We start from the raw sequence: 26,073 nt of genomic DNA, 5'->3' as shown, positions 1-26,073 counted from the left end.
TAAATGGATACAAAAGTACTTAAAATCTCTCAAAACACAGCTCCATTGTATAGATGAGAAGTAAACATATATTATTTGTATTATTGAAAATGTATATTTTTCTTACAATTATGCTTTCAATTTTGGGGTAATATAGATTCCAAAGGCCAGTAGTGTAAACAGAAAATGAGGACCATTTGAGGGTTAAAGTCATTTACTGCATGGCATTTCATTTATTGCATTTATTGCTGTTTTGTCTTAATAATTAAAGCCATTTATTCATTCATTATTTCACAATTTGTTATTGCCGCCTCTTTTATTATGAATTAATTCAGACAATTCAGTCTGAATTTAAAAGCTATTTTGTTTGATGTCTGTGCACATGCCCCTAATTCTGACACTTTTAATCAGGCTTGAATGGGTTAACATTTTGAATTAAAAAACAACTCATTAGTATTTAGGCTAAACAAAAAAAATCACTCACTTCTGTGGACAATAGCAGATAGTTCTCTCTTGCCCTCCCCTATGTCAGGGGTGTTCAATCCTGCTGCTGGAGGGCCGATGTCTCTGCAGAGTTTTATTCCAACCCTAATCAAACACACCTGATCCAGCTAATCAAGGTCTTACTAGGCAGACTAGATACTTTGAGGCACACTGTTAACGATTTCCCTGTATTTTTACAGTACGGTACTGGCAGCACGGTTGCCAGTAAGTTACTGTATTTTGGTTTTACAGTACTGTACTGTAATACCATTTACAGTACACAAACTAGTACTGTATAGTTACAAAGCAGTACTGTACTGTAATTTTACAATATTTTATTACAGTAGTCTATTTTTACAGTAATTTACTGTAATGTCTATAGTGACCCATAAATACTATTTATTACTTATTACAATTAATACAATAATATTATATAAAATAGCTAGATTTAGGTTTAAATCTATAGTTATTAATATGGTAAAAATGCTAAATTAAAACATAATAAATTAAAAGGCAATCCAAGCAATGTTTGTATCAAAATTTTATTTAAAAAAACATTTAATTGAAACAAACATATTTAAAACAAGATTTTAAACAATAATAAACATATAATCAAGTAACATAAAATAAAATCAACAAGTATAAACAAGTTTGGAGACCCCTGCTGTAACATATTTAACTCTGGCAAATAGAACACTGTTCCATAGTTTGAAGTTTTCAGTTTAAAGTCCATCATCGACTAAAAGGTAACATTTCACTGTGGTAAAAACAACACTGGCCCATAGTTTTAAATATTCTACTGGAATTTCATTTAACACAAAAAATAAATGCATTAAACTGTGGCAGACAGACCACAGTGGCCTTTACTTTGAAGTCGTCCATTCGAACTCAATCAGGGACTGCATGAAGCTGTTCACATGGGGGTTAATGGCCACAGCTTTTCTCTGCACCAAGTTCCTTGTCTTTTTGCTTGCTCCTTGTCTGGATGTGCACTTTTTCCCATCTTTGGAATTAATTCTATCCAGAAACCTGTTAGAAATATCATAAACATTAAGTCAACAAATATAAGATAGAAAAAGATTCTTAAAAAATTAAACTCAGCCTTGAATTTACTCCTATTCTGAAACCTTTTACTCTTATTCTACTGTTCCACACCTAATTACATAAAAATACAGAAGATTCACTTACCGCTGAACAAACTCTTTTCTCAATGGACAGCATCCACCTGGATCCTGTCATGATTGAATGTCCTGAACAGAAAGTACAATTGTTACTGATTTGGACACAACTTTTTATTCTGAAAACAAAATCTTTTGTCAATAAAGTCCAGTGACACCTCTGCTAAATAAATACAATTATTAAATTAAATTTATTATAACCAAAGTCTGAATATTTCTGTTTGTATATTTCTACATGGCAAACTAAGACAATTGTGTACATGTTGTGTATGGTCGTGTTACAGTGTTGTGTGTGGGAATTGTGAATGAGTGTATACATGGGTATTTAAAGAAGCTGTAGTGGTAAAGTGCAAACTTACTGAACATAATGTGCTTGGTGTGTCTGGTATCACCCGTTGTGCCTCCACATCTGCCTTAACTCCTGATAAAGTGCAAGGACACTCATGTAAACTACAAGTAAAAAGTCAGCCACATTCCTGTGTAATTTTGCATGTGACGTGAAAGCATTTAATATTGCAGTCGAAAAAATACATGACTTGTAACTGTACATCATGTACTTGCCTGGTGCCTTTAAAGATGATCCATCTTACCCAATCCAGCTTACAAGCAATGGTAAGACTGTAAAAAAGACAAATGTTACAAAATCTGTTAGCCATAGAAATAAATAAACATTGTGAAGGAAATGGTAAAAGAAAATTTAGTAACACTTTACTATAAGAGTTTATTCCTTAACATTTGGTAATGCCTTAGCTAATATGAACTAACAATGAACAATATATTTTACAACATTAATAATATTTGATAATGTTCATTGTGCATTAACTAATGTAAACAGAGACAAAGTGATTGATTTAAAAATGTATTAAGTGTTTAAATCTAATATCATGCTATGCTAACAAATAAAACATTACTGTAAGTGTTAAGTCAGTTGTAAAACAACTATATATAATATATATATATATATATATATATATATATATATATATATATATATATATATATATATATATATATATATATATATATATATATATATATATATATATATATATATATATATATATATATATATTAGTTGTTATATTATATATTATATATAAATATCTAAATAAGTCTTTTTTTAATTATAACATCTTGTCTACAGAAAACCTCTGAAAATGTCTCGTTTAGTGCAGAAAATAGCGATTTATAGTGACAATGTAAAAAGACTGTCCCTTTAATGTTAAACCCGGACCGGCTGCGGTGTAACACTATTTCACGCAAAGTTTTATAACAAGTTAACGTTAGTAGCTAGCTGCTCACTTTAAAGATAAACAAGATCGCCTAAATCTGAGCAATCCTGGTGATGCCAGTTTCCTACAAGATGTTATTATGGACTATTTTACATCAAGAGATGAAGGATCAGATGACAGAGACGAGAAGACAAAGGTACGTAAATGCAGAGCCCATTCTCTTTTCGTGCATTGATTTGAGGTGTTTTGGAAACTTATATATACTGCATGTAATGCATCTGAAGTGGTGGAAACAATATGCCATAAAAATGTATTGGACAACTTACTGGGAGTGTAAAACGCTTAAGAGAAGATATTCTCTGCTTTTGCTGATATACCGTAATATAATAACAACAACAATAAGCGCGGCAATCCCTTACGTTCATCTGATATTAAGATGAGCCCAGGTCTGAATGATATTTGGTCGAAGTTAAAGCTGCGATGAGTTCGATGCATGTATCCAGTTAAATATGAGGTTTCTTGTTTTCACTTCTGTGGAGGAGTTCGGTATGCTGTGTACGGCGTGTCAAGTCCTGTCTGTTTACAACCACAGCCTTACCAAACAGTCGAACTTAATACTTTTCTCTGACGCTAACTGAACGGATGAAACGCCGAGATAAACGACCGTTATGCTGGGACCGCAAGACCGCGCTGGCGGGTTGTCTTTGTCCATTTCGTTAAAAATAGTTTCATTGTCACCACACTTTCAACACAATATAAACTCACCAAAACCCTCATAATTTAGTTAAAACAACCCTATATTCATTAAAAAAAAGGTGTAAAGCGAGTTAAAGCAGCGGTAGACATCTGTGTGTAACGTTTACGTTAGCTTACTTTCTGGGGGAGATTGAAACTTTGTTGGCGACCGTTTTTCTCTCTCATTGCACGTTTAAAACAATATTGTGACAAACTATTGACAACATTCTTAAACTAAAAATTAAGTTTTCATGAAACAGAAATATTTCAAACTTACCGAACTGCCAGAAATCAATCGTCCTCCTTCAGCTGCAGCCAGGAGTTGTGCTGTCTGTATGATTTGACTCTGGCGCACTTTCTCTGATTATTGCAAGTAAACCTGGCACATTACAGCAATGGCTACAGCAAGGTTACATCAAGACCAAAATATACTGTAAAATTTTCCCGCTCAAACAAATTTACCCAGAATGCATTATGAACTGCAGTACTGTACTGTAATGTACACATACAGTATAGTACTGTGGATTTTTACAGTAAAGTACTGCTAAATCTACAGCGACATCTAACAGTGCAGGTGTGTTGAGGGAAGTTATAGCTAAACTCTGCAGGACACGTTCCTCCAGGACTGACATTGGATACCCCTGCCCTATGTGCATGATGTTTCATGAAAACTATCAAATAAAACTCAATGCTACCCTCACCTGGTGGGATCAGCAGCCTGCAGGCCACCCTCTCGAGTGACAATAACTTTATAAGACATCTCATCTCCAGGATTGACTCTCTGTTCACCCCCCTCATCTTCCTCTTCTTCAACCTGCATGATCCCAAACACCTCACCAGCATCAAATACCTGCATGAGAAAATAAAATGAATTTATTTTTTACAAAATCAAGACCTTATACTCACAGCAAAGTTTAGCCCCATGTTTATAGTTTTCAAGTAATCCTGAAAACTTTGACTAGAATTTATAGTAACTGAAACTACAGGACATGTTCCCTGGTAGAGCATGACGGTTGCAGTGCCAGAGTTGTGGGTTCAATCTTACCGAACACACACATACTAATAAAATGTATACCTTGAATGTCATAAAAGCATCTGCCAAATGTAACCAGGTATCGTATAAAGGAGACATGCATGCACAATGGTTAACCACTGTTATTGACTTGGTCTGCAAATATAATTTAAAATAATATACAAATAAAATAACTTAAGCTCTGGTCACCTTAATGAAAATCAACAATTATTATAGTAAGTGTAGTAATCATATTTTGGCAGCTTAATCCACTATAGTTTTACTGCACTATGGTTAACTTACTTGTAGGGAGACAATGCTAAATGTGTGGTTACTATGGTTTTATTACAAATACTATAGTTTAACTTTGGTTAGTCAAGAAGACAGTTGTCAGTTAGTGGTTACTGTGGTTTTACTTCAAATCCTAAAGTTAAACAATGCCGTAGTAAAAGCGTGGTTAATTTTCGTAAGGGTAATCTGACTTGAGTAGCAATAGCAGTGATATTTTGTAACTTTACCTCATTGGCGAGTTTACAATACAAACTCTTCCAGTAAAGTGGCGGTATTCTCGCTGCCTTTAACGCAGGACTGTGTAAACTGATGAAGACCTGATACGCTTCATCATCCTTTGTGTTCATGGTATCGTTTTGCGTCTTTGATTTCTCTTCTTCTTCTTCAGTGAATTTTATTGGCAGCTTGCAATCTTTGTGCATTACCGCCATCTACCGGATTGAGATGTGATCACATTGGGAAGTCAAAAATAAATATATAAATATATATATTTATATATGACAGCAGGATATATATATATATATATATATATATATATATATATATATATATATATATATATATATATATATATATATATATATATATATATATATATATACAAAAAATGTAAATAAATAAATAATAATAATTTAACTGGCCTAAAGTCTTCTTGCTAGTTGTGTTTTTTTAAGATACTCCATCACTACTTTGCTTATAGACTGTGTTCCAAATAGACTCAAGAGGTTGCTCAAAGTTACAGAGTTCTTTATTACCCTCTTCAATTTTTCTCTCTCTTCAGAGTACTGTCTACATATCAGAAGTACATGCTTCACGGTTTCTATTTCCGTACAATATGGGCACATTCCTGTCTCATGTTTCCCTATAATAATAATAATAATAATAATAATAATAATTTTTATTTATATAGCGCCTTTCAACACCCAAGGTCGCTTTACAAGGATAGTACAGGATAATCATATATAAACATGAAAGTCAATAATATTAGCAGTTACTTACAAGAATAATGTAAAGGACAGAGAGAGAAAAAAAGTATTATAGACTATAAGCAGAGGAATAATATTCAGAGAAATAATGTGTTTTTAGGAGATTTTTGAAGGAGAGAAAGGTGGTTGCTTAACGAATATCTTGAGGAAGGGAGTTCCACAACCTGGAAGCCGCAACACAAAAAGCTCTTGCTCCCATAGTCACTAAATTGATCTTTGGAGTAACTAACAGTCCTGCACTAGAAGAGCGTAAGCAGCGAACTGGAGCATAAGGCTGGAGTAAGTTGGATAAATATGTAGGGCCAAGACTATGGAGAGCTTTGTAGGTCAGAATTAATACCTTAAAGTTTATACGGAGGGAGACAGGAAGCCAATAAAGATGATGTAGGATTGGTGTGATATGTTCATATGTGTAATCAGACGAGCAGCAGAGTTTTGAAAGTATTGTAATCTCTTGATATTTTTTGCAGAAAGGCCATAGAGTAGTGAGTTACAATAATCTAGTTGGGATGTGACAAAGGCATGTATTAATGTTTCTGAATCCTGCTGACTAAGTGATGGTTGAATGTGAGATATATTGCGTAGGTGAAAAAAGCTGTCTTTACCACTTTACTAATGTGGTCATTAAATGAAAGAGTGGTATCAATGAGAACACCAAGATTGTGAACACTCTTAGAAGGTATTATTAGGTCACCATCCAAATCTATCTGCTGACCGGAGAACCTAGAGACAACTGATTTAGAGCCAATTAGTATAATTTCAGTTATTTCAGAGTTAAATTTTAAGAAATTTCCTGCAAGCCAATGCTTGAGTTCCTTGATGCAGGTTGTTAATGCAGGTGGTGGAAACACTGACGTGGGAGGTATGCTGAAATAAATCTGAATGTCATCAGCATAGCAGTGAAAGTTAAACCCATATTGTTTGATAATTTGTCCAATTGGTAACATGTAAATGGTGAAGAGAAGAGGGCCCAAAACAGAGCCTTGAGGTACACCGGAACAGATAGATCTGGTGGATTATGTGTAAGCCACTGTTCAATGTCCTTACTGTAACATTTTGTTGAATACTATATAAATGCCTACCTTTATCCCCCTAATCATCTTGCCAAAGTTTATGAAAACCATCTTTAATTATTAATTTCAATTCTGATTTACTGAGTCGAATCTGTACTTCTACTTGTTCAGCTTTAAGTTCTTCTTTTGCCAACTCGTCTGCCCTCTCATTACCCTCAAGATTACTGATTCCCATATCATCTGTTTCTTTATTGCTGTTCCATTCAAAACTGCTGTTCAGTGCGCGACCATATTCCAAGCATTCTTCTAACACCAGTTTTTGTGCTGTTTTGTATACTATACATCCATAGTCAAACACTGATCGGATTATTGCAATATAAATTATTTTTAAAGAAGAGCTTGACGCCCCACAGCTGCACCCTGAAAGACACTTCAAAAGATTGATTACTTTCTTACATTTGTCAACCATTTTCTGAACATGATTTTTGAAAGTAAGCTTACTATCAAACCACACACCAAGATATCTTAATTCATTAACCTGTTTGAGAGATTGTCCATTTATCTTAAGATCTATTGTGGGTTTTACTCTTTTCCTAAAAAAATCTAAACATTAATGAAAGATTAAAACATTAATATTACTGATAATTTAGTAACATTAAAACATGTAACGTGTTTTAGTAACAATTAAAGCGCCGTTTCAGACTTATTTCTGATTATTTCCAGTTGAAGTTGGAAATATCCTAAATCCGAGTTGTCTGAACACCGCATTAGTTTGCTGTGTAAATACCACAGTTACTAGGTACTGTAGCTACTTACTATTTAGAATAATAACAGCATGACTAAAAAACAGTAACCATTTGTTTTTGTAAACACTGAAATTTAGGGCTGTCAAAGATTTATCCTGATTATTGTATACAAAATAAAAGTTTTTGTTTGCATAATATATTTTTTTGTGTGTAATTGTTATGTTTATATAAATACACACATACTTTAAAGAAAAATTTAATTTAATCTTCAATTAAATAGTTTTAAAAATACATCGACTACTGTGCACATATTCATTTTCTTTATTTGATTGCACATGTGTGACATACATAAAGTACTTCAAGAACTAGTAGTAGCACCAACTGCAATGTAAAGTCTGACATTAGATTTCAAAAAACAAACTGAATGATTCACAAAACTATAAATGTGCACATATGCTGCTTATGGCAATTTTAACAGAGCATTTTAATGCAATGTCTTTGGTTCGGAATGGAGAAAAAACATTTATAAGAATATCAGAAAAGATGAGTGCTTGTTATGGTATGTCATTTCAGCTCTGGACTCAAGACTCAAACCAAAGACCATTTCATCCAATGCATTGCAAAAATGGACCAGTCAAGACACCTATCCAGCTCTGTAAATGGTTAACTAAGGTGAAGAGCTCTTGCATTGGTATGTTTGGCACTTGTGAGGTTCCTGTGAGCCAACAAAAAAACACATCTGGCTGTGCGAGGTGTCAGGGGAAGCCTCATGTAAGTCTTCTGGGAAAGTCCAATTGTAACCTTCAAGGTTGCTGGCAGAGAGAGGTAGATGTCCATTCTGGTCAATGACAGGTGTCTGAAAGTGTACTGTTGGTGGCTCACTGACACATCTTCTCAAGGAGGCACTACTACACAATAAATAAGAGAAAACAATCAAAATGATGTCAGCTAATAGCATATGGACCAGGAGCTCAGATGCAAGCTAAACACCACCTCTGTCTAAAATGAGACAATGATATGAACAAAATGCTCTCTCGGTATGTATACGTTCATCAAATACTTTCGCTTCAAATCTGCTTAATCCCAGCCTCAGACCATTCAGAAATACGGGTTTGTTTGCAGAATCCACTATAAGTCTGATAGAAAAATGCTAATTTACAAGAAAACATGGCAGAGGCACTTAGGGGGTTTTGCATCTGAGTGCTTCACATGGAACAACAAAACAGAAAACAAAAAAATAGGTTAAGTAAATATCAGTATAGACACAGAAATTTTATATAGGTTTATCCCTAGTTATTAGTGTTCAGCACTAATATGATAAGTCTCGTGAAACAATGCCCTAATCACACAAAAATAAAAATTGGAAAAAATAAATTGTTATGTTTGCAATATTTGTATCCAGTACGCCAGCTAAAAATTAATAAAGGTAATAATTGAAACACAAGTTGTAGAAAATATTCTGAAATGAAGTGGACTCATGTTTTACCTGCTCGTCTCTAACCTTGTACCTTTCCAAGCATGTTTGTAAACACCTCCTGCCACCTCAGCAAGCCAGCGCACATCTGCAGGCACCTCTGGGATCCACTCCAGAAACCTTACAAATACAAACAACACCTTTAGACAATGAATGATAAGGTTGTACAGTATGTTCTGTACCACTGGTTATAGTAAACTTACAAACAATGTATCTACAGAATTCATCTTGATAAATGTTAAATCGTTTCATACGTCAGCGTATGTGAATGCTTAATGTATAAGTAAGAAGATATTCTGACCTCTGGGCTGCTGAATAAGCTGACTGCACCGGCAGTGTATAAGGCAATAACATGTATGAAGCCACACGCAATGGCAGTGAACCGGTGACCTGCGCCAGCAGACCATGCTTTTCCCTGCAGGCCTCACAAAACACTGCAAATACAAGCACAAGTTCACTTAAATTGAATATTTTAAGTCTAAAAAATAGATTTTTTAAAAGTCCCATTCTTTCTGTGTTTTTGAAGCTTTGATTGTGTTTACAGTGCACAATATAACATGTGTTCATGTTTCACGTGTAAAAAAACACTGTACTTTTTTACACAATTTACTTATCTGTATACTGCTGTTTTCACTGTTCTAAAAACGTGTTAATGTCTTCCTTGTTCTATGAAGTCCCTCCTTCAGAAATACGTATCGAGTTCTTATTGTGTAGTTTGTTTAGTGTGTTGTGATTCGATAGCAGCTTAGCTTGCCATTAGCTTAGCTGGCAACTGACGTATTCCTGTGGGCCGAGTTTAGTCAAAAACTCTTCTACTGAAGTCATTAAAGCAGGAAATAGAGGGCTGTAGTCCAAAATAGCCGTTCGCTGTAGGCTTAGAAAGGTGAATTCTATTAATTCTGTTTAAGAAAATATATCGCCCGGCAGTGAACTCTGAGCTTTATCATTTTACAGGTATTATGTATGCTATTATAGCAACATTACACACTAACTAGGGTTTAAAAAATGGGATTATAAAGAATGTGACATTTATTTTGCTCATTGAGAAAATACTTATTGATTTAAGAAGTTTTAGATATTTGTATTGAAAACAAGACAAAAATACTAAGTAAGAAAGTCAATTCTTTCAGTGTAACATTCCAGTTGTGTCTGTTTCTTAGTTCATTGAAAGATTTTCAACCTTTGTCAGCTTTAGGAGTATTTTAGGAGTCGCAAAAACTGTCTACCTTTCTTTATAGATGTGGGCAGGTTGTCTACTATCTGTTCATCCAACCACCAGTGGTGCTTTTGCATGAGGCGGAGTCTCCTTAGCACCCACTCTTTTGTGGTTTCCGTGACGACTGAATTTTTTTGGGCCGGACAGCAGCAGGTGGGCATGGCCTCAATCAGAGCCATATCTGCAGTCGGACACCCCACCTGTAGCAAATCTACAAAGAGACATGACCAGTTATTTTCTCTAAACTATGGCAGGTATTGTGTGCGTCATTATTAATAGCAAACACCAAACTAGAGATGAAGAGAGCTCACTGTTTTTTTGGAGAAATCGGAGGGTATCTTTATACCCACTCTGACACATCTCAGCCAACACCTGCAAAACACATGTCGTATAGTAAACAAAAGTAAACAAAAACTTAAATTATAAAATAACTTTATATACATAAATAAATGGTTTAACATAATTTATTTATGTATATAAAGTTATTTTGTAATTTAAGTTTTTGTTTAAAACAATAATTAGCGACTTTAAATGATAAGAGACTAAATGTGACCCTGTCTGTGAAGTGTAGGCTCATAATATAATTATTTTTACTTGATTTTAATATTAGTCAATATTAAATATGTCACGGTTATATTTTCACAGATTGTTCTTTAAATAGTGTAGAATGTTTTTATGTAGAAAACACAAAGAATAGCTTTAGTTGGGTTTTCACAAGCAGGGTAACAAATGGTTACTGTGCTTAACCCTGTCTGTTCAAAAAGATTATTGATCAATAAGGGTTAGGGTTAACACCACATTTCTCAAGGGCAGAATAAACCTGGAGCTTTTGTATGAACTGGAGTCAGTCACGCATGCCACACTCAATCATGTGAATGTGGGTTTAAGTCGGTAAATGTATGTGGCCACACCTACTTTTGGTTCTGGGGGAAAAAGGGCTTTGCTTAGTCGGTACATGTTGTCAAGGTTGACTTGTATGCTGGTGTTTGTAAAACGCAGCTCGTGGAGGCTGGTGGAACTGTCTTTTGGACAGATATCACTCTCTCCTGAGAATGGAGAAATGGTGATGGTGTTCTTTAGCTCTGACTGTGGCAGATTGTCACTGATACCACCATCTACATAACGCTGAAAATAAACAGAAAGAGAGAACATTGTCTCAATCATCATGCATTTATTAAAAGGTCAATCAAATAATAATAATAATAATAATTTGATTTGTGAATATAAATAGTATTGAATATAGTTAAAGTAGTATTGGATAAAGTATGGCAGGACACACTGACCGAATACAGGATACTGCTTGACAACTTTTAAGATTTAATTTAGTCTCTTATATTTGTTTATATTTTTCAGATGTAAAGATTGACTAAAAATATGAAACAATCACTCTCACAATTTAACATTAATCTCTGACATATGCAGCCTCTTCCTCGTGCTGGTGTTCAGTGGATTCACTTTGTATTTATTCATATGAATTAGCAAACTTGCAAAATACATATTATGTACGAATTCCTTTGAGATCAGGTTGAAAGTTTAGTGTGGCCTGATACTGTAGATCAGACCACCAGACTTACAAAACAAACTTTTATAGGTCAACCTTAGAGCTAGATATAAAATGTACTCACTAAACCACTTTCACCACTGTATAGTCCTCATAAACTTGACCCGTTTTAGATTTTTTTTGTGTGCATTATCTGAATAAAGTCCAGAAATGTAACAAAATGTTACAGCAGCAGGCCAAAATAATAACCCATGGCCAACCTGGAACTGTTAAACTATTAAAATGACATAACATGAAGATATGCATAGCCATAATGCGACCAGAGGAACAATAAAAATATTTCATACAGTTATTTATTGCCAGTGTTTGTTCGATGTGCCCTACTGACTAAATTCTGTGAAGCAAGAACAATGAACTCAGATTGCAATGTCCTAATTCTTCCGAATGAAATAAATCCAACTCTTTAGCCTCATGTCACGGTCACCTCATGAAATTACATCACTGTTTGCACTTTTAACACTCACCACACCCCGAAATGCCGGAGGGATTAAACCACAATATACAGGAATAAAACAGCTACAAATGAGAGCCTGGGAATATATGGGACAAAGACAGAGACACAAGTTAAGAAAAAATGTATTTAGATTATCTGAACCAAATATATCTTAACCAGACATAAGTAGTTTTTGCATTGTCACTTCTATGACATCATTTTTATGAGCATTTATCAACAGAAGGGGAATTTGTCATATTATAATATCATAAAGTCTGCACAAAGTAATTAAGTTGTAATGATGGCACTTTCTATGCCTTGTTGGCAGGTTGATGGCCAATTATATTCCACACCTGGATGAGTTCATCTTTGGAGCTGAAGTCCGAGACCAGGACATTCTGTCCGTCTGTGACCCGTGTGAGGGACACACACAGTCGACCTGAGGCCAGCGTGTGCGCGTTGGACGGCAGGTCGCGATGAAGACCTCCACGTAACACCTTCACCAGGTTGAATGTCGGGTGCAAAGGACCAAGGTTGCGTTTTCGGGCCTCTTTGGTGACGTCAATGACATCCTCGCAACATTTTTCTACATCAGAAGAGAAGACGGAGGAATGGACAAATTACAAATAAAACAAATCAAGTGGTTTAAATGGAACTCAAGAATACAGAAAGAAACTGTCTAATAGATATTGACGTTGACTGTTTATTGCGTACAACTGAACCTCTGAACCTCTAACCAAAGGTTGAATCACTCAGCCTAGTTAGTAGTTTCTATATAATACGAAAGTAAAAGAATATCATACAAACTTCCACCTTTGATTCTGACATAATATCAGTGTTTAAGGGTCATTTGCCTTTTTCTTTTCCTTAGTTTATCATGCATTGCTTATTGTAACAATGGATTAATGCAATAATACACGGTACAGTTTTCAGATCAGCTCTCTAAGACACTGCAATCAAATGATTTTAATATGTTACTATATACACTGACAGTCCCATTGGACAGACATTGGCTCAAAGTGCACACCCAAAGGAAGAATTAATTTCTCAACGCTTTGTCATACATACTTTCTTTTTGTTATGCTTTATGCATCTTTCCCTTGAAAATAGTTGACATGCAGTAATTTTACAGTACTATCAAATAAATGTGCCAAGCAATGAGTAGTGAGCACATTGTGAGATGCTTTTGTAAACTAGCCTACATAGTGAGCACAGAATGAAATGCTGCATACCTAAAAAAGTTAAGCAGCATACCTAAACAACCCTAAGTAAACAGGGAGAAACATACACACATAAACAAGTCTAAGTATTGAGTACGGAGTGAAATGCATACATAAACTAGCCTAACTAGTAAGCTGGGTACCTAAACAAGCCTCTGTAGTGAGCACAGAGGCTGTGAGCGCTCCGGCGGAGGCTCCGTAGATCTTGGTTGCACCGCGCACTAGATAGGGAGCTTGCTCGAGAAGACAGCTCGCAACACCGATGTGATAAATCCCTAGAAATCCACATCCAGCGAACGAGAGATTCCAGCCTTCCTTTAAATCAAACATGACTGCGACAAAAATGTTGACATGTCCGATTCTCCCTTGCATTAAAATGAGTCGGTCTGTATAAATATCATATCTTCGATAGGTCCTCCCATTCGTGTGCTAATGTTTGTAAGTGCGCTGTTTTGTGACTTTTGCTCCTGAGCTATTACGTCTGACAGTGTTTGACAAACAAGGAACTGGAGGCAATCCCTTTTTCGCGGAATGAATGTGTTCGACTTGACGCAGCGCTGCGCAGGCCGATTGCGAATGACATCAAAGTACCGCGAGATGGTCCCACAGGCATGGTGGACATATTTTAATCTGATTGATTTCTTAAAGAGTAACTAAACCCCAAACCAACTTTTTTTAGTTAATGATTTGTAAGAATGATGCTTAATTAGTGCTGTTCATTGATTTTAGTAAGTTTTTTGACATTTGGATATAAAGTGTTTCAATACTACAATATATGGTGTAAAAACGTCTGAGTGCTGCCCTCTTGAGGTTAAACGGTGGCTACTGCAGTTGAATTTTCCTATTGGATGTTGGGTCCAAGAAATGACTCGTGACGTAAGCAGGTTCAAGCTCACCACGCCCTTGTTTCGATCTCACCACACACTTGATACGAGCTTAGTTCGTCCCCTCTATCTCCGTTGGGATCTGCCCACTTTTCTTGCATTTTTCAAATATTACAGTGGGTGGAGTCAGGCTCTGACCAGGGGTTTAGTTACGCTTTAAGTTATTTACGCCTGTCGGCTGTGTACGAACCATACGAACGTTGCTTTGTTCCGCTATTTTATATGGTAGTCTAGTTTGTTTTCCCCAAAAAGGGGCGGTGACGAAATTGACTGTCAAGTTCCCGGATGTGCCGGTAGTCTGTGACGTCTCTGATCAGGCTTCTGGGAATAGAAATTATATGTTTTTAATTTTAATTATTTGTATACTATTTTTTATTTAATGTCGATACCATTACATGTGTAAATTACTATACGGTAATGCATTATCACGTGGTTCATGCTGCTTTTCTCAACGCTGGCGGGACTGACCAATCATAATCGATTATGATGAGCCTTGGAAAACGTTTAAATACATTTGTATTGTGTTTATTTTGTGTGATACATTTCTACTCAATGTACATGTTGCACTTTATATTTTTTAACGAATAAATGTTTTATGGAAATCAGGACTCACTGGACAATCGGGTTTCTGGAGAGAGTTCCCAAGAATTAAACGTATCGTCAATAGCTGTTTAAAAATAGGTATCGTCTCAAACTCTCAAGTAATAGGCTATATATTTTAACACAACATAACATTTTTAAATAATTATATACATTCTCCTCCGCAATAACTTTTGGGATATAAAAACAGATTGGAAATTGATGAATCAATATAATTAATTCCATTAATTCCAGAACCAAGAAGAGTCAGATAAAGCCTAGATGCCTACAGAATGTATTTATTTGTGAACAATGTATTACGTTCATTAAAACAAATAAAAACATGATTACACAACATGATGCTAAAAAAAATAATTGTTAAAACAAATGCAAAAGCAAAACTATATGATAAAAACACTATAAAACGTATATAGATATGCATAATATTTACAAATTTACAAATAAGATTAACCGGTTTTACTTAAATATTATTATAAAATATTAAATCGTCTTGTCACGGATTCATTACAGTTCTGTGGTTTGTGAACACTATTAATTAACCTATAATAAGCAGTAGCCGTTTGTAGCAGGTAGGCAGACTGAAGGAACCGCCCGATGACCGGTGCTGATGCTGAGCATCCCTCTGTGAGCATCCCATTACATCATCTCTCATCCTCCTGATTGGCTGAAGGTCAGGCGCATGCAACGCGGAACGTCTTCGCCAAACAATCAAGGGTTGGTGGATATTCAATGCGTCCTATACAACCCTAATATTTAAAAATCAATAGCTTGAAGCCTGTAGTTCAGCAATCATTTGAAATGATGGCGGAAAGCGAGGTGGACACACCGAGCACACCGATAGAATACGAGAGCAAATACTTCGAATATCATGGAGTTCGACTCCCTCCTTTCTGCAGAGGCAAGATGGACGAGATCGCCAACTTTTCGTTGAGAAGTAGCGATATATGGATCGTCACGTATCCCAAGTCAGGTATTAAAATGCACGCATCGACGTCTGTTTTGAATGTGCACGAGTTTCCAGAATCTTCCACTGATCATGATGTAGTTATCTGTGATGCTTTGACGTAAGATGACGACTTACAGTAATACGCGTCCTTGGTGATCTTTTGCCAATAATATAATTTATGCAAATACAAAATTACATTTCTTAGCCTATTTATCTTTATGTGTTTGTGCAACACTCAAATGCTATTGGTTTGTGATTATAAAGGCCTGTAGTTAAGTTAAAAGCAAACACATTGTGCACGATTCACCAATAATATGGATTGCATTGCTAATTTTGTCTGTATCAACAAACAAACATTCAAAAAAATTATAACTTGCGTTTTATATTCAAACATATGATAAGAAGTCATTTTTTTTTAGAGACTGCGTCATCTTTGGTCGGTATGATACATTATAGCTGGATGTGTTTGTACTCGCTTACATGTGAAACAGACACAGCAAGATGAAATGTTGGCCATGCCCACGCATGCCACGCAGATTCAGGCCCACTGCAGAGGCCCTATTTGAGGACGGGTGGGTCTTCCTCTCCCATGCTTGTTGCTATGTCAACTTACCTAACAGTCAGCTGATATGCAATACGATGATTTTAAACACCATGATGATGACATGTTTTGCTCTCCTGCATTAAAAAGTTATATGCAGGAAGTGCAGATGCATTGAAGATCTACTGCATCTCTCTATTTGCATGTAAAAAAAATGGATAGAAAGACAAAAATATCATGGTACAGATTTACCATAGTGCCAGCAGAAATAAGGACAGGGAAAGTCATTGTTTGGCTTTGCACAGAATGATGTGTTGTCCTAGGAGTGTAAATAAACAAGTTGTCTGCTGAGTGTTACAGATTGAAAAGTGGGTCCCGAGCAGCCTGTGATGGATGACATGTCAATAGATTCACACAATGTACTGTCAGCTGGTTCTGCAGGGTAAACAGTATGTGTATTGTTTATTTACAGTATTTCTCGGCAAGGGCAGTCTGTATGTTTGTATCATGTTACTTTTATATATATATATATATATATATATATATATATATATATATATATATATATATATATATATATATATATATATATATATATATATAAAATACAATAAATACAAATACCCAGAAATTGAGACACTTAAGAACTCATTGATTTTTATTTTTGCTTTATGTTAGGTGATGTGATAGAAGGTCATGTGACACTGCTGGTGTGTTTGTTTTTTGCAACAGAGTGACTTTGAAAAAAAAACCTCAGCAAATCATTTAAACTGTCATTTAAATTAAACTTATTTAAATAAAAAAATGGAGCAAAATTGACTGAATATAAAAATATGTATTTGTATTGTTCTGGATAATAGATTGTTTTACTTATTAATTGTGCTTCTTATGGATTTGTATTATTTTGTTATATTTTTTTATAACACAAGAAAACCTTAAGTAGTATTCTGGAAATGCATTGGTGCAACCAACAAGTTTTCTCATACTGTATCTTTTGCGGTCTGTTAGTGAAAGTGGCTTTATTTATTTTTTTGCATTTAAGCATGCTGAATTCATGTTCTTTGCTAATTTTCATGATTCAATGTATCCAGTCGATGAAAGACCACCGTATACAAGGACCGTTATGCCAAACCATACTGACGTACAAAAAGTACTTAAGCTTCACATGTGAGACATATGCTGCCGTTAGCACATCACAATGCATCCCACTGTGAAAGTTAGTGAATATTCAAAAAGTTCTGCCTGACTTCAAAAATATTTACATAAATGTATATAAATGTTGCTTTTGCATCCACAAGTAGGGAACATTTTATATTATTTGGTAACATTTTATTTATATATGATACATAAATATTTACTACAATTATATAAATTCTGATCACATATATTTAGGAATAACATAAGATTGAATTTTATCTCAACTACACTTAGAGGTTGCATCTGGTTTTAAGACTACATTTATATTAGTGCATTTTCATTTAAAATGCATTACTTTTGCTGCATTTACGCTTAGCATACAGACTACTCCAGGGTCGCGCTGCAGTGTAGACTGATGTAACCAGACACATACTGTATGTAAACAAAGGCATGGTTGCCTACATTCACTCCGGGATTGGGTCTTTTGGATTATTGCGTATCTTTCCCTAATTCGTCAAGCCCCTATCATACAACCATAGCTAACGAAAGATGATATTGACCAGCCGCTATGACCTTTGTATAGTTTCAGCTGCTCAAACGCTGTTTTTAAGCACATCATGTGATTATTCATGACACAAACACCCAAAACAAGCACATAAGAATAAACATTTTCACCACTAATGAGAACATATATTGTGACATCGCGCCATTTTCAAAGTGAAAGTGATTTTATGCCGTTAAACTGAGTTTTGCAACTGAGGTTTTGCCCAAAATAGTGCTCTTAGTGCCACAGACTATTGTCACAGATTATAAAAGCTTTACAAACTTGTTTTAAAAATCCCTGCGCTCTGCCACCGAGCGAAAGCTTGTGGTGCCATCTCAAAAAGGGAAAAAAACATTAGCACGTACCTTCTCAGGAACTGTTCCACAACTGTAGAATGATCTGCTGGTCGTGACACGATCTGTTGACTCTGTAGCTGTCTTTAAGACTCGACTAAAAACCCATCTCTTCCGCAATTACCTGACTTCCTAGTATAGGACTTACTATCTTTCTTTATTTTTTCCTTTCTCTTTATCTGTCCAAAAAAACAATTACTAACCAAACCTTGGCTATGTATACTGTCTGTGGGACTTGATGAGACTATTTCCAGTGCACTTATGTATTGCTGTTCTAGTGTTGCTATAATTGCTTCTATTGTTTTCCTCATTTGTAAGTCGTTTTGGACAAAAGCGTCTGCTAAATGACTAAATGTAAATGTTTTAACATGTATCCTGATGGATATGTAGTGTTATAAGTGCTTCGTTTTCAGCTGCTCACAGCAGTGTGCTCTGTCTGCTATAGTCACATGCAGTATAAACTCATGCCAGGGGCACAGTTATGTAATTTAATACAAATGGCTGAAGATATTAAACCCTGTGTTATAACAATGTGGCTGTATATATGTGCAAGTCGCAAGCTATTATTACAGTAATACATTTGTATGCACATGTCCAGTGTGCCTATATGGTCATGTTTTGTGTTTACGGACATATATAGTGCATGCAGAGATCTTTTCTGAAATGCCAGTATGGATGAGAATCATTTGAATTTTCAAACGCTGTTTGAAACAATAAACAGCTATGCATATGACAAAGACAGAGATGTTCAGAGAGAACCCATGACAAGATTAACAATAATAATGTATAGTAAATATTAAATTAATCATTTATTTCTTATTAGTATGGTAATCAATCGTTTTTAAAGGATTCAAGTGTTTTGTTAAAGTAAAACAAAAAAGGTTTAATCATTTTCACTTTGTACACAGTGCTTTGATTGGAATGCAATGAAATACATAACTTCCGGTCGCTGGTCGCACAAGTTGAATTTTTTTTAATGCATCCAGTGCTCAAATCGGATATGAAAATTATTTTATCTTATAATTTTCAGTTTATCAGTCGCTGTTTGGTGTGTACAGTGGAAAGTCAACTATAATCACCATATAAATCAAAAGAAAATAAAACTACCGCTTTGGAATAAAAATTACGTCATGGCTGTATTACTGTATATTTTTGACCCTTAAAACTCTTCATGGATCTCTCCTGCTTAAAAATAAGTTCTCTGAAATGGGTAAAAGTCAAAGTGAAAGAGGTCGTTCATTGAAGCCTTCTCAAGCACAGACACACAAAGTGAGAAAAATGCTCTATGTACATTTAATGTAATTGGATTTTGCATTAATGTGATCCAGCTCCAAACCCCTCATTGTTTTTATCTTTCTGCACTCTTTTATGTGACTGAATATACCCATTTGTTGGGGTTTAAAGACATTGCTGTCACTTGACTTATGTTAGTCACATGTTTTTAACCAACACATTTGTTAGGGCTAACTAATCTGTTTGTACATTTTATTATGTAATATTTTTCTAGACTGTGATGTTTTCATGTCACTTACCAGGAATCAGTAGACTCCAAAGCACTATTATTGCAAATAACAGTTTCTACAACGGAAAACTAAAATCAAATTACACAAGCACATTTTAATACAACCCACTTTTTACCAAAAATATAATTATTTTATGGGAACAAATGAAACTTTTTAAAGTATTTACTATAATCAAAGATCGTCTGACTTCAATCAAAATGACTCCTTACAGGCAAATATTAAAATATTTTTAGTTGCTCCAAAAATATAATTATTGTGAGGAATTGCAGACGAATGAACCCAAATGCACACGATGTTGAGGGAAAACTGAAAACACTTTATTGACAAAAACAAAAACCCACGTGGGGGTACAGAACATGAAACATGAAAGTCTGACAGACAACACTAAACTTTGACTTGGTAACTAGACTTGAGCGTACACGAACACGAGGAACAGAACACAATGAACCTGCACAGAACTAAGGACACAATGACATTAAATAGAAAAAAACAAACAAGATAACAAGCAGGAACAGGTGATGGGAGAAAACCAATGATTATTAATAAGCAGGAGAACGAGGGGGCGGGGACAAAAGACAAGACACATAAGGCCTGGGACTGCCAGAACCCTGCCACCATGACAAAATACAAATACAACATAAGACTTCAAGGCAGAGTCCTGACAGTTATTTTATGGGAACAAATGAAACTTTTTAAAGTATTTACTTTAATCAAAGATCGTCTGACTTGACTCAATTTTTAGACTCGATTTTATGAAATATAAAATATTTGACCTTGAACCCGGAGATGCCCTGCCATGTTAGTAGTGCTGCCAGTGGAAAAATATGGTACGCGCACACCTTAAAAACACGCTTTTATTACCGTCAGACGAGATTGTGAGACTATACCCCAATAAGTCATGTTTAAATGCTGTTTTCATAACTCTTAAGCAATTGAAATAAGTTTGTTGTGAAACTTAAACGTATCCCAGTTCAGAGAAACGACCGGTCCTGTCACAGATACCGCTCTGCTGTGCACGCGCTTGCTCTAATTGAGTTCAGCTGAAGGTGGGAGGCGCTTGCTGTTTTTTTGTTTCCCATGTAAAGAGCAGCTCGCGTGGTGTCTCCTGCATCTGCCATGCTATCTTTTAACTGGCTGTAGCAAGCGAAGTTAGAGGTGGTTGACTCGCAGCACTCAACACGTGTGTTTTTTTCCGCTTGGCAAGCCAAACAGACGTTACATGGAGGCGTGGCAGCATCGACGATTCCATTTTTTAATTCGAAGTTCGAGGTTGTGACTTTAAGGTAGGGTTTCACATTTTTAAAAATATGCTAACGGTAGCAGCCTAGCAATGAAATCACGATCCCACCCTCCAGTCAAATCGCCATCCAAAGTCACGCCTCTTTCAAAACACATGAACACGCACAGATCAGACGGTCACATCTCATGTCTCATTCACCAGTGAGAAAACTTTGCAGTACAAAGTGAATAACATTTCCAAAATAACCAACATAAACAACTGGTTTACATCAGAATTAATTAAAGCACACTTTCGGTTGTGTAGTCGTAGTAATTATATCGTTACGCTAATCCGTAAACGAACACAAATTTCATAAGCAACACAATGTTTCATCAAAGTTGAATATCTTAATCCATCTCAATACAAACATATCGCATACCTACCTTACCAAAATAAACAGTGCAACGACCCTTTCAGACCCTTTGCCTCCTGCAGCTATTTGCATCTTGTGGTAAAGCAGTAAAGTTGCCGATGTTAATTTGGGTTTTTGTTCTTTGCTGATCCAGGCAGTTTTGCTGTTGTTGTTATAAAACATGTCTTTCGTTTTGTGGGTCCTGTGCAGGTTGTCAATTCAGCAGAAAAGTTTGCCATTCTCGCTGTTTACAGACAGGAGGTGAGCGCACGTGAACACGCCGATGACGTATGGTGTCTGGGTGGACTAGCTGCGCGGTGGGCATTCAAATTACGCTTGCGTATGAGGGACAAAAAAATGTCTACAAATAAATTTTCATGTTCGCCTCACTGACAATGAAGTGGGACTGCTAATATGCGTGAGTGGCGTGCTGTCCCGGGGCGAAGGTTCCGAGCTCGGGAAATACCCCTGAGTTAGTGATGGGACATCTGAAGCGAGGCTCCGGAGCTTGTGTCGAGCAAAAAGGGGCGTTCCAGATGAAGCCCCGATTCGAGGCTTGTATCGTTTCCGTGAAAATCACGTGACGATGACAAACGAGGCCTCGTTTTCTGTTGAATACGTCATTGCTTCATTCTGAGTATCGCTTACGGATAAAACTGGTTCGAAACTCGCGCCTCTTGTGGGGTTTTGCAGTACGTTTGCATTGATGTTGAAGTGTTGGTTGTAGTAGCGAGTAGTGCGAGGTTGTTGTGAGTTTGTAGTATAGTTATCATTATATATCATAGCCTGTATTATATATTATATTACACTTAGTTTAGTAGATTATTAGAGTAAATTATACATAGCCTAGTTCAGTAAATCATTACAGTAAATTAGCATATAGTTCTAATACGTAATTATATTATTATGTTTATGATTATATATATATATATAAATAGCCTATATTAGTAGTAGTTTTATTATATATATATTATTGCTGTTATTATTATTATTATAAGACTTGACTGTATTAGGGATAGCCTAGAAGAACTGAGGATCCATTGGGATATTGGAACAAACAGAAGCTCCAATTTATATAAGCTGGCACTGACCTTGTTGTCCAGCCTCATTGGTGCCCTGTGAAAGGTTGTTTTCTAAAAACAGACACCGCCTCAATCCAAATACTGTTAAAAAACGTTTGTTTCTAAATAAAAAACAGTAAACACTTTTCCGTGTTGCAGTTTGCTTTTCCACATTTCCAGTCCCATAAGTACTGCACTATTGCACCCCCAGTTCAATAAGCACTACATTATTGCATTCCCAGTCAGCACTGCAGTGCACTCACAATAATTTCTTTACACTCATTTGGTGCATTCACTGTTATCACTAACCCAAAGAACTACTGAATAGTTGAACACAAAGTTGTGTATGTGTGAGTTTTGTGTACATAGGTTAACACAAGCAGAGTAAAACAATTTATTTAATATACTTTATTCAAAAGCCCACACCATGACAATTTGATTGCTCAAAATGAAAAGATTTGTGTGCGATTCATTGGTTTGCACAGCAGGTGTCACTAGAGAGCACATTGTTTCATGAGGCTTCGGGTAAATGAACCTTTTGGCGAACCAATGGGCTGGAAAGCCTCAGTGGTTCAGAAAGCCTCGTTTGGCCATCACTACCCTGAGTTCGGAACATTCGTCCCTTGACCGGGGAAGGAGCCCCGGGCCTGGGGCGTGCCCTGACCCGGGTTATCCCTGGTGCTGAGCTAAATGTACGTAGTGAGGCGAAGGGGTGGAGGTGGGTTTGCGATAATTCTGGAGAGTGAGGGTAAGGACTCTATGATTATTTATAGAGCTGGTACTAAGTTGTTGTGTTGATTAGTGATTGATAACCAGCCGTGTTCATTGCTTAATCATTGACAGCCAGCCGTGTTCATTGATTAGTGATTGAGAGCCAGCCGTGTTCATTGATTAGTGATTAAGAGCCAGCCGTGTTCATTGATAAATGATCGAGAGCCAGCCGTGTTCATTGACTGATCAGCTCCTCCCAAACCTTGTTTATATAAAACATCATTTTACGAGTTCGCCTCACTGACAATAAAGTGGGACTGCTAATATGCGTGAGTGGCGTGCTGTCCCGGGGCGAAGGTTCCGAGCTCGGGAAATACCCCCGAGATCGGAACATTCGTCCCTTGACCGGGAGGGAGCCCCGGGCCTGGGGTGTGCCCTGACCCGGTTATCCCCAAAAAGAGCAGGTGGTGCAGGACAGCCGCCTGAACAACAAATCCCCAAAGAAGGCTGGCTTGAGAAGGCGAGGTGCTGGCCCTCACTGGGGAAAATGCTGAAGTAGTGGGTAGAATTGAAAAGGCAGCTCTGGAGAGCGGGCACTGGTGAGAAGTGCTGTGAAGAGATAGGTTGAGAAGGACAGTATGAGGTGGGGCAGAGGCCTGGACCCAAAGGCTGTAGTTTGAAGAATATAGGGGGCTCCGGGGGAGCAAATTCTGCTGCTGCCAATATGTAGGGATAGGAGAAAATTGTGCTCTGAAGAAGAGCGGGGAGTTTTAAAGGTAGTAGGTGAGGTAGTGCTTTAAGGAGCAAGGTAGGACTCCAGGGAAGCGAAGGAAGCAGTTTGTGCCCTGAGATGGGGCTGTGCTCTAGAGGAGCCAGACATGAGGTAGTTGGGGAAGAAGAAACTCCAGAGGGAGCAGTACTACTTAGGCAGTGATAGATGCATAAATTCTGCTGGGCAGAAAAAATGAAGGAAGCACTGGCCCCTGCGGGGGCGGTCGCGCTGCGATACGGGCTTCGAGGTTGAAATAAGTCTGCTGCGGCAGATCGAGGAAAAGGCACGTGCCCCTGCGGGGGCGGTCTCTGCTGCGATACTGGCCTGAGTTGGAAAGGGAAGGTTTTATTGGCAGAGCATGTGAAAGAAGCACGGGCCCCTGCGGGGGCAGTCGCAGCTGCGATACTGGCTTCGGAAGTCGACTGCTGCGGCAGAGCGAAAAAGAAGCGCGGGCCCCTGCGGGGGCGGTCGCTGCTGCGATACTGGCTTGAAAAAGGCATCTGCTGTGGCAGAGAGTGAAATAAAAGCTCTGGCTTCTGCAAGAGTGGTCGCGCTGCGACAGTTATTGTTATTTGAGAAGGAATCTGTTGCAGTAGGGCTGTGTAAGATTTTGATAGGGGTGTCGGCTTGAGTTGTCGGTACTGGCTTCTGCGGAGGCAGGGAAGTGGATCGAGGGTGATGATGGGTTTATGTGTAACGCCGGATTTCCACCAACTGCGGAGCGGCTGCAGATCGGCTCCGCTGCGTTACGGCTCCGCACTACGCGTTCGGCCAATACCCATCAGTTCCGTATTTGTTGCAGAGTGGCTGCATGCTGAAGTGACGAGGACCCATGAGGTCTCGCAAATTCACGTGATGATTGCGCGATACCTAGTTCTGTCTCTGCCCATTATGCCGTTGAATTATGTATTTTTACAAACAAGCCCAGATCACAACACGAGATCTCGCGTAGACAGAGCAGTACATCGAATCCATCCAAAATTCAAAAAATAAGAAGGTTGCTAAAACCATTTATTCATGCTCTATCTTTAATGTATTTATTTGAAACTCCCCCGGCTCTGTTCTTGTCTATTATTTGTTGTTTCTTTATTAATGACTTTATTTGTGTGTGTTTGTAATGTTTGTATTGCAAATATTAATTAAAAAAAGCACGAGTTCTCACGAAATTCAGGTATGATTACACGAAGCTTACACGGAGCTGTCCGGCATCCTTCAAAAATAGAAGCTCTGCGTATTTGTGCCGGAGGGCTGCGGATGGCCAGAGCTGTGATGGATTCGGAACGCAGTCAGTGGAAATACACACAATGGGTCTCATTCATGAAACACGAGCATAACGAATTTTTGTGTAAATCGTTCGTAAAGTCATTTTGGCGTACATTTTCGGATTCATGAAAATGTGTGTATTTTCCAAATGTTAGTTGGTACGAAAGAAATCTACACCTGCTCCCAGCCACGCGTAAATGGTGCGTTTAACATCCGAACGTTTTGCTCACCAAGAAGGCTGTATTTTAATTCACCATAATCATGTACATATTACACAGCATTTTGTAAAAAATATTATACAGTAATTATATAAGTTTTTTCTTTTAACTTAAGCTCCAGTAATAGCATCTGCAAACGGAACACTTTAATCAAATACATTATTGATTTCAATAGGGCTGGGCAAACGAAATTGTTAAGGAAATTGTTTCCTATAAAATGGCCAAAATCAGGCATAACACATTTACGATGGCTAATATATAGATTTGGCAGAGCGCTGCGCAAAAGGCGTATTTTCAGAGACGCGCAGACTTACTTGCCGAGAATGTAGT

General features: G+C 37.0%; 3 protein-coding genes and 1 long non-coding RNA gene across 6 annotated transcripts in view; 1 reads left to right on the top strand and 3 right to left on the bottom strand.

The window, feature by feature from the left end:
* ttll12 (tubulin tyrosine ligase-like family, member 12) overlaps positions 1 to 5,292 on the bottom strand; it is a 100,357-nt gene extending 95,065 nt beyond the window's left edge. Inside the window, exons 1-2 of the mRNA XM_065265585.2 lie at positions 5,138 to 5,292; positions 4,309 to 4,457 (exon numbers count right to left, since the gene is read on the bottom strand). Of these exons, the coding sequence (XP_065121657.1) occupies positions 4,309 to 4,457; positions 5,138 to 5,257 (269 nt within the window). The 5' untranslated portion in view covers positions 5,258 to 5,292. The remainder of the gene's footprint in view (positions 1 to 4,308; positions 4,458 to 5,137) is intronic.
* LOC135746953 (uncharacterized) lies at positions 1,000 to 4,267 on the bottom strand. Of its 2 annotated transcripts, XR_012337670.1 has the most exons (5): positions 3,885 to 4,267; positions 2,202 to 2,258; positions 2,000 to 2,061; positions 1,651 to 1,712; positions 1,000 to 1,491 (listed from the first exon to the last, which is right to left on the bottom strand). It is a non-coding gene; the product is annotated as an uncharacterized lncRNA (long non-coding RNA). The 2 variants fall into 2 exon arrangements; XR_010531641.2 differs by lacking the exon at positions 3,885 to 4,267 and having other exon boundaries at positions 1,001 to 1,491; positions 2,202 to 2,548.
* A 2,662-nt stretch (positions 5,293 to 7,954) lies between the features above and the next one.
* Positions 7,955 to 14,199, bottom strand: pnpla3 (patatin-like phospholipase domain containing 3). 2 transcript variants are annotated; one of them, XM_065265874.2, is made up of 9 exons: positions 13,703 to 14,199; positions 12,693 to 12,925; positions 12,371 to 12,436; positions 11,261 to 11,470; positions 10,657 to 10,717; positions 10,356 to 10,556; positions 9,431 to 9,563; positions 9,142 to 9,249; positions 7,955 to 8,563 (listed from the first exon to the last, which is right to left on the bottom strand). In XM_065265874.2, exons 1-9 carry the CDS (start codon positions 13,929 to 13,931, stop codon positions 8,323 to 8,325), a joined length of 1,482 nt encoding a protein of 493 aa, XP_065121946.1. In that variant the 5' UTR covers positions 13,932 to 14,199; the 3' UTR covers positions 7,955 to 8,322. The 2 variants fall into 2 exon arrangements, with proteins under 2 accessions (XP_065121946.1, XP_073671964.1); XM_073815863.1 differs by having other exon boundaries at positions 7,955 to 8,560.
* A 1,321-nt stretch (positions 14,200 to 15,520) lies between these two features.
* Positions 15,521 to 26,073, top strand: part of sult4a1 (sulfotransferase family 4A, member 1) — a 31,273-nt gene continuing 20,720 nt past the window's right edge. Inside the window, exon 1 of the mRNA XM_065265875.2 lies at positions 15,521 to 16,013. Coding sequence (XP_065121947.1) covers positions 15,842 to 16,013 — 172 coding nt within the window. The 5' untranslated portion in view covers positions 15,521 to 15,841. The remainder of the gene's footprint in view (positions 16,014 to 26,073) is intronic.

Source organism: Paramisgurnus dabryanus, chromosome 1, assembly GCF_030506205.2.
Source record: "Paramisgurnus dabryanus chromosome 1, PD_genome_1.1, whole genome shotgun sequence".
NCBI lineage: Eukaryota > Metazoa > Chordata > Actinopteri > Cypriniformes > Cobitidae > Paramisgurnus > Paramisgurnus dabryanus.
This window is presented reverse-complemented; position numbering and strand designations above follow the sequence as displayed.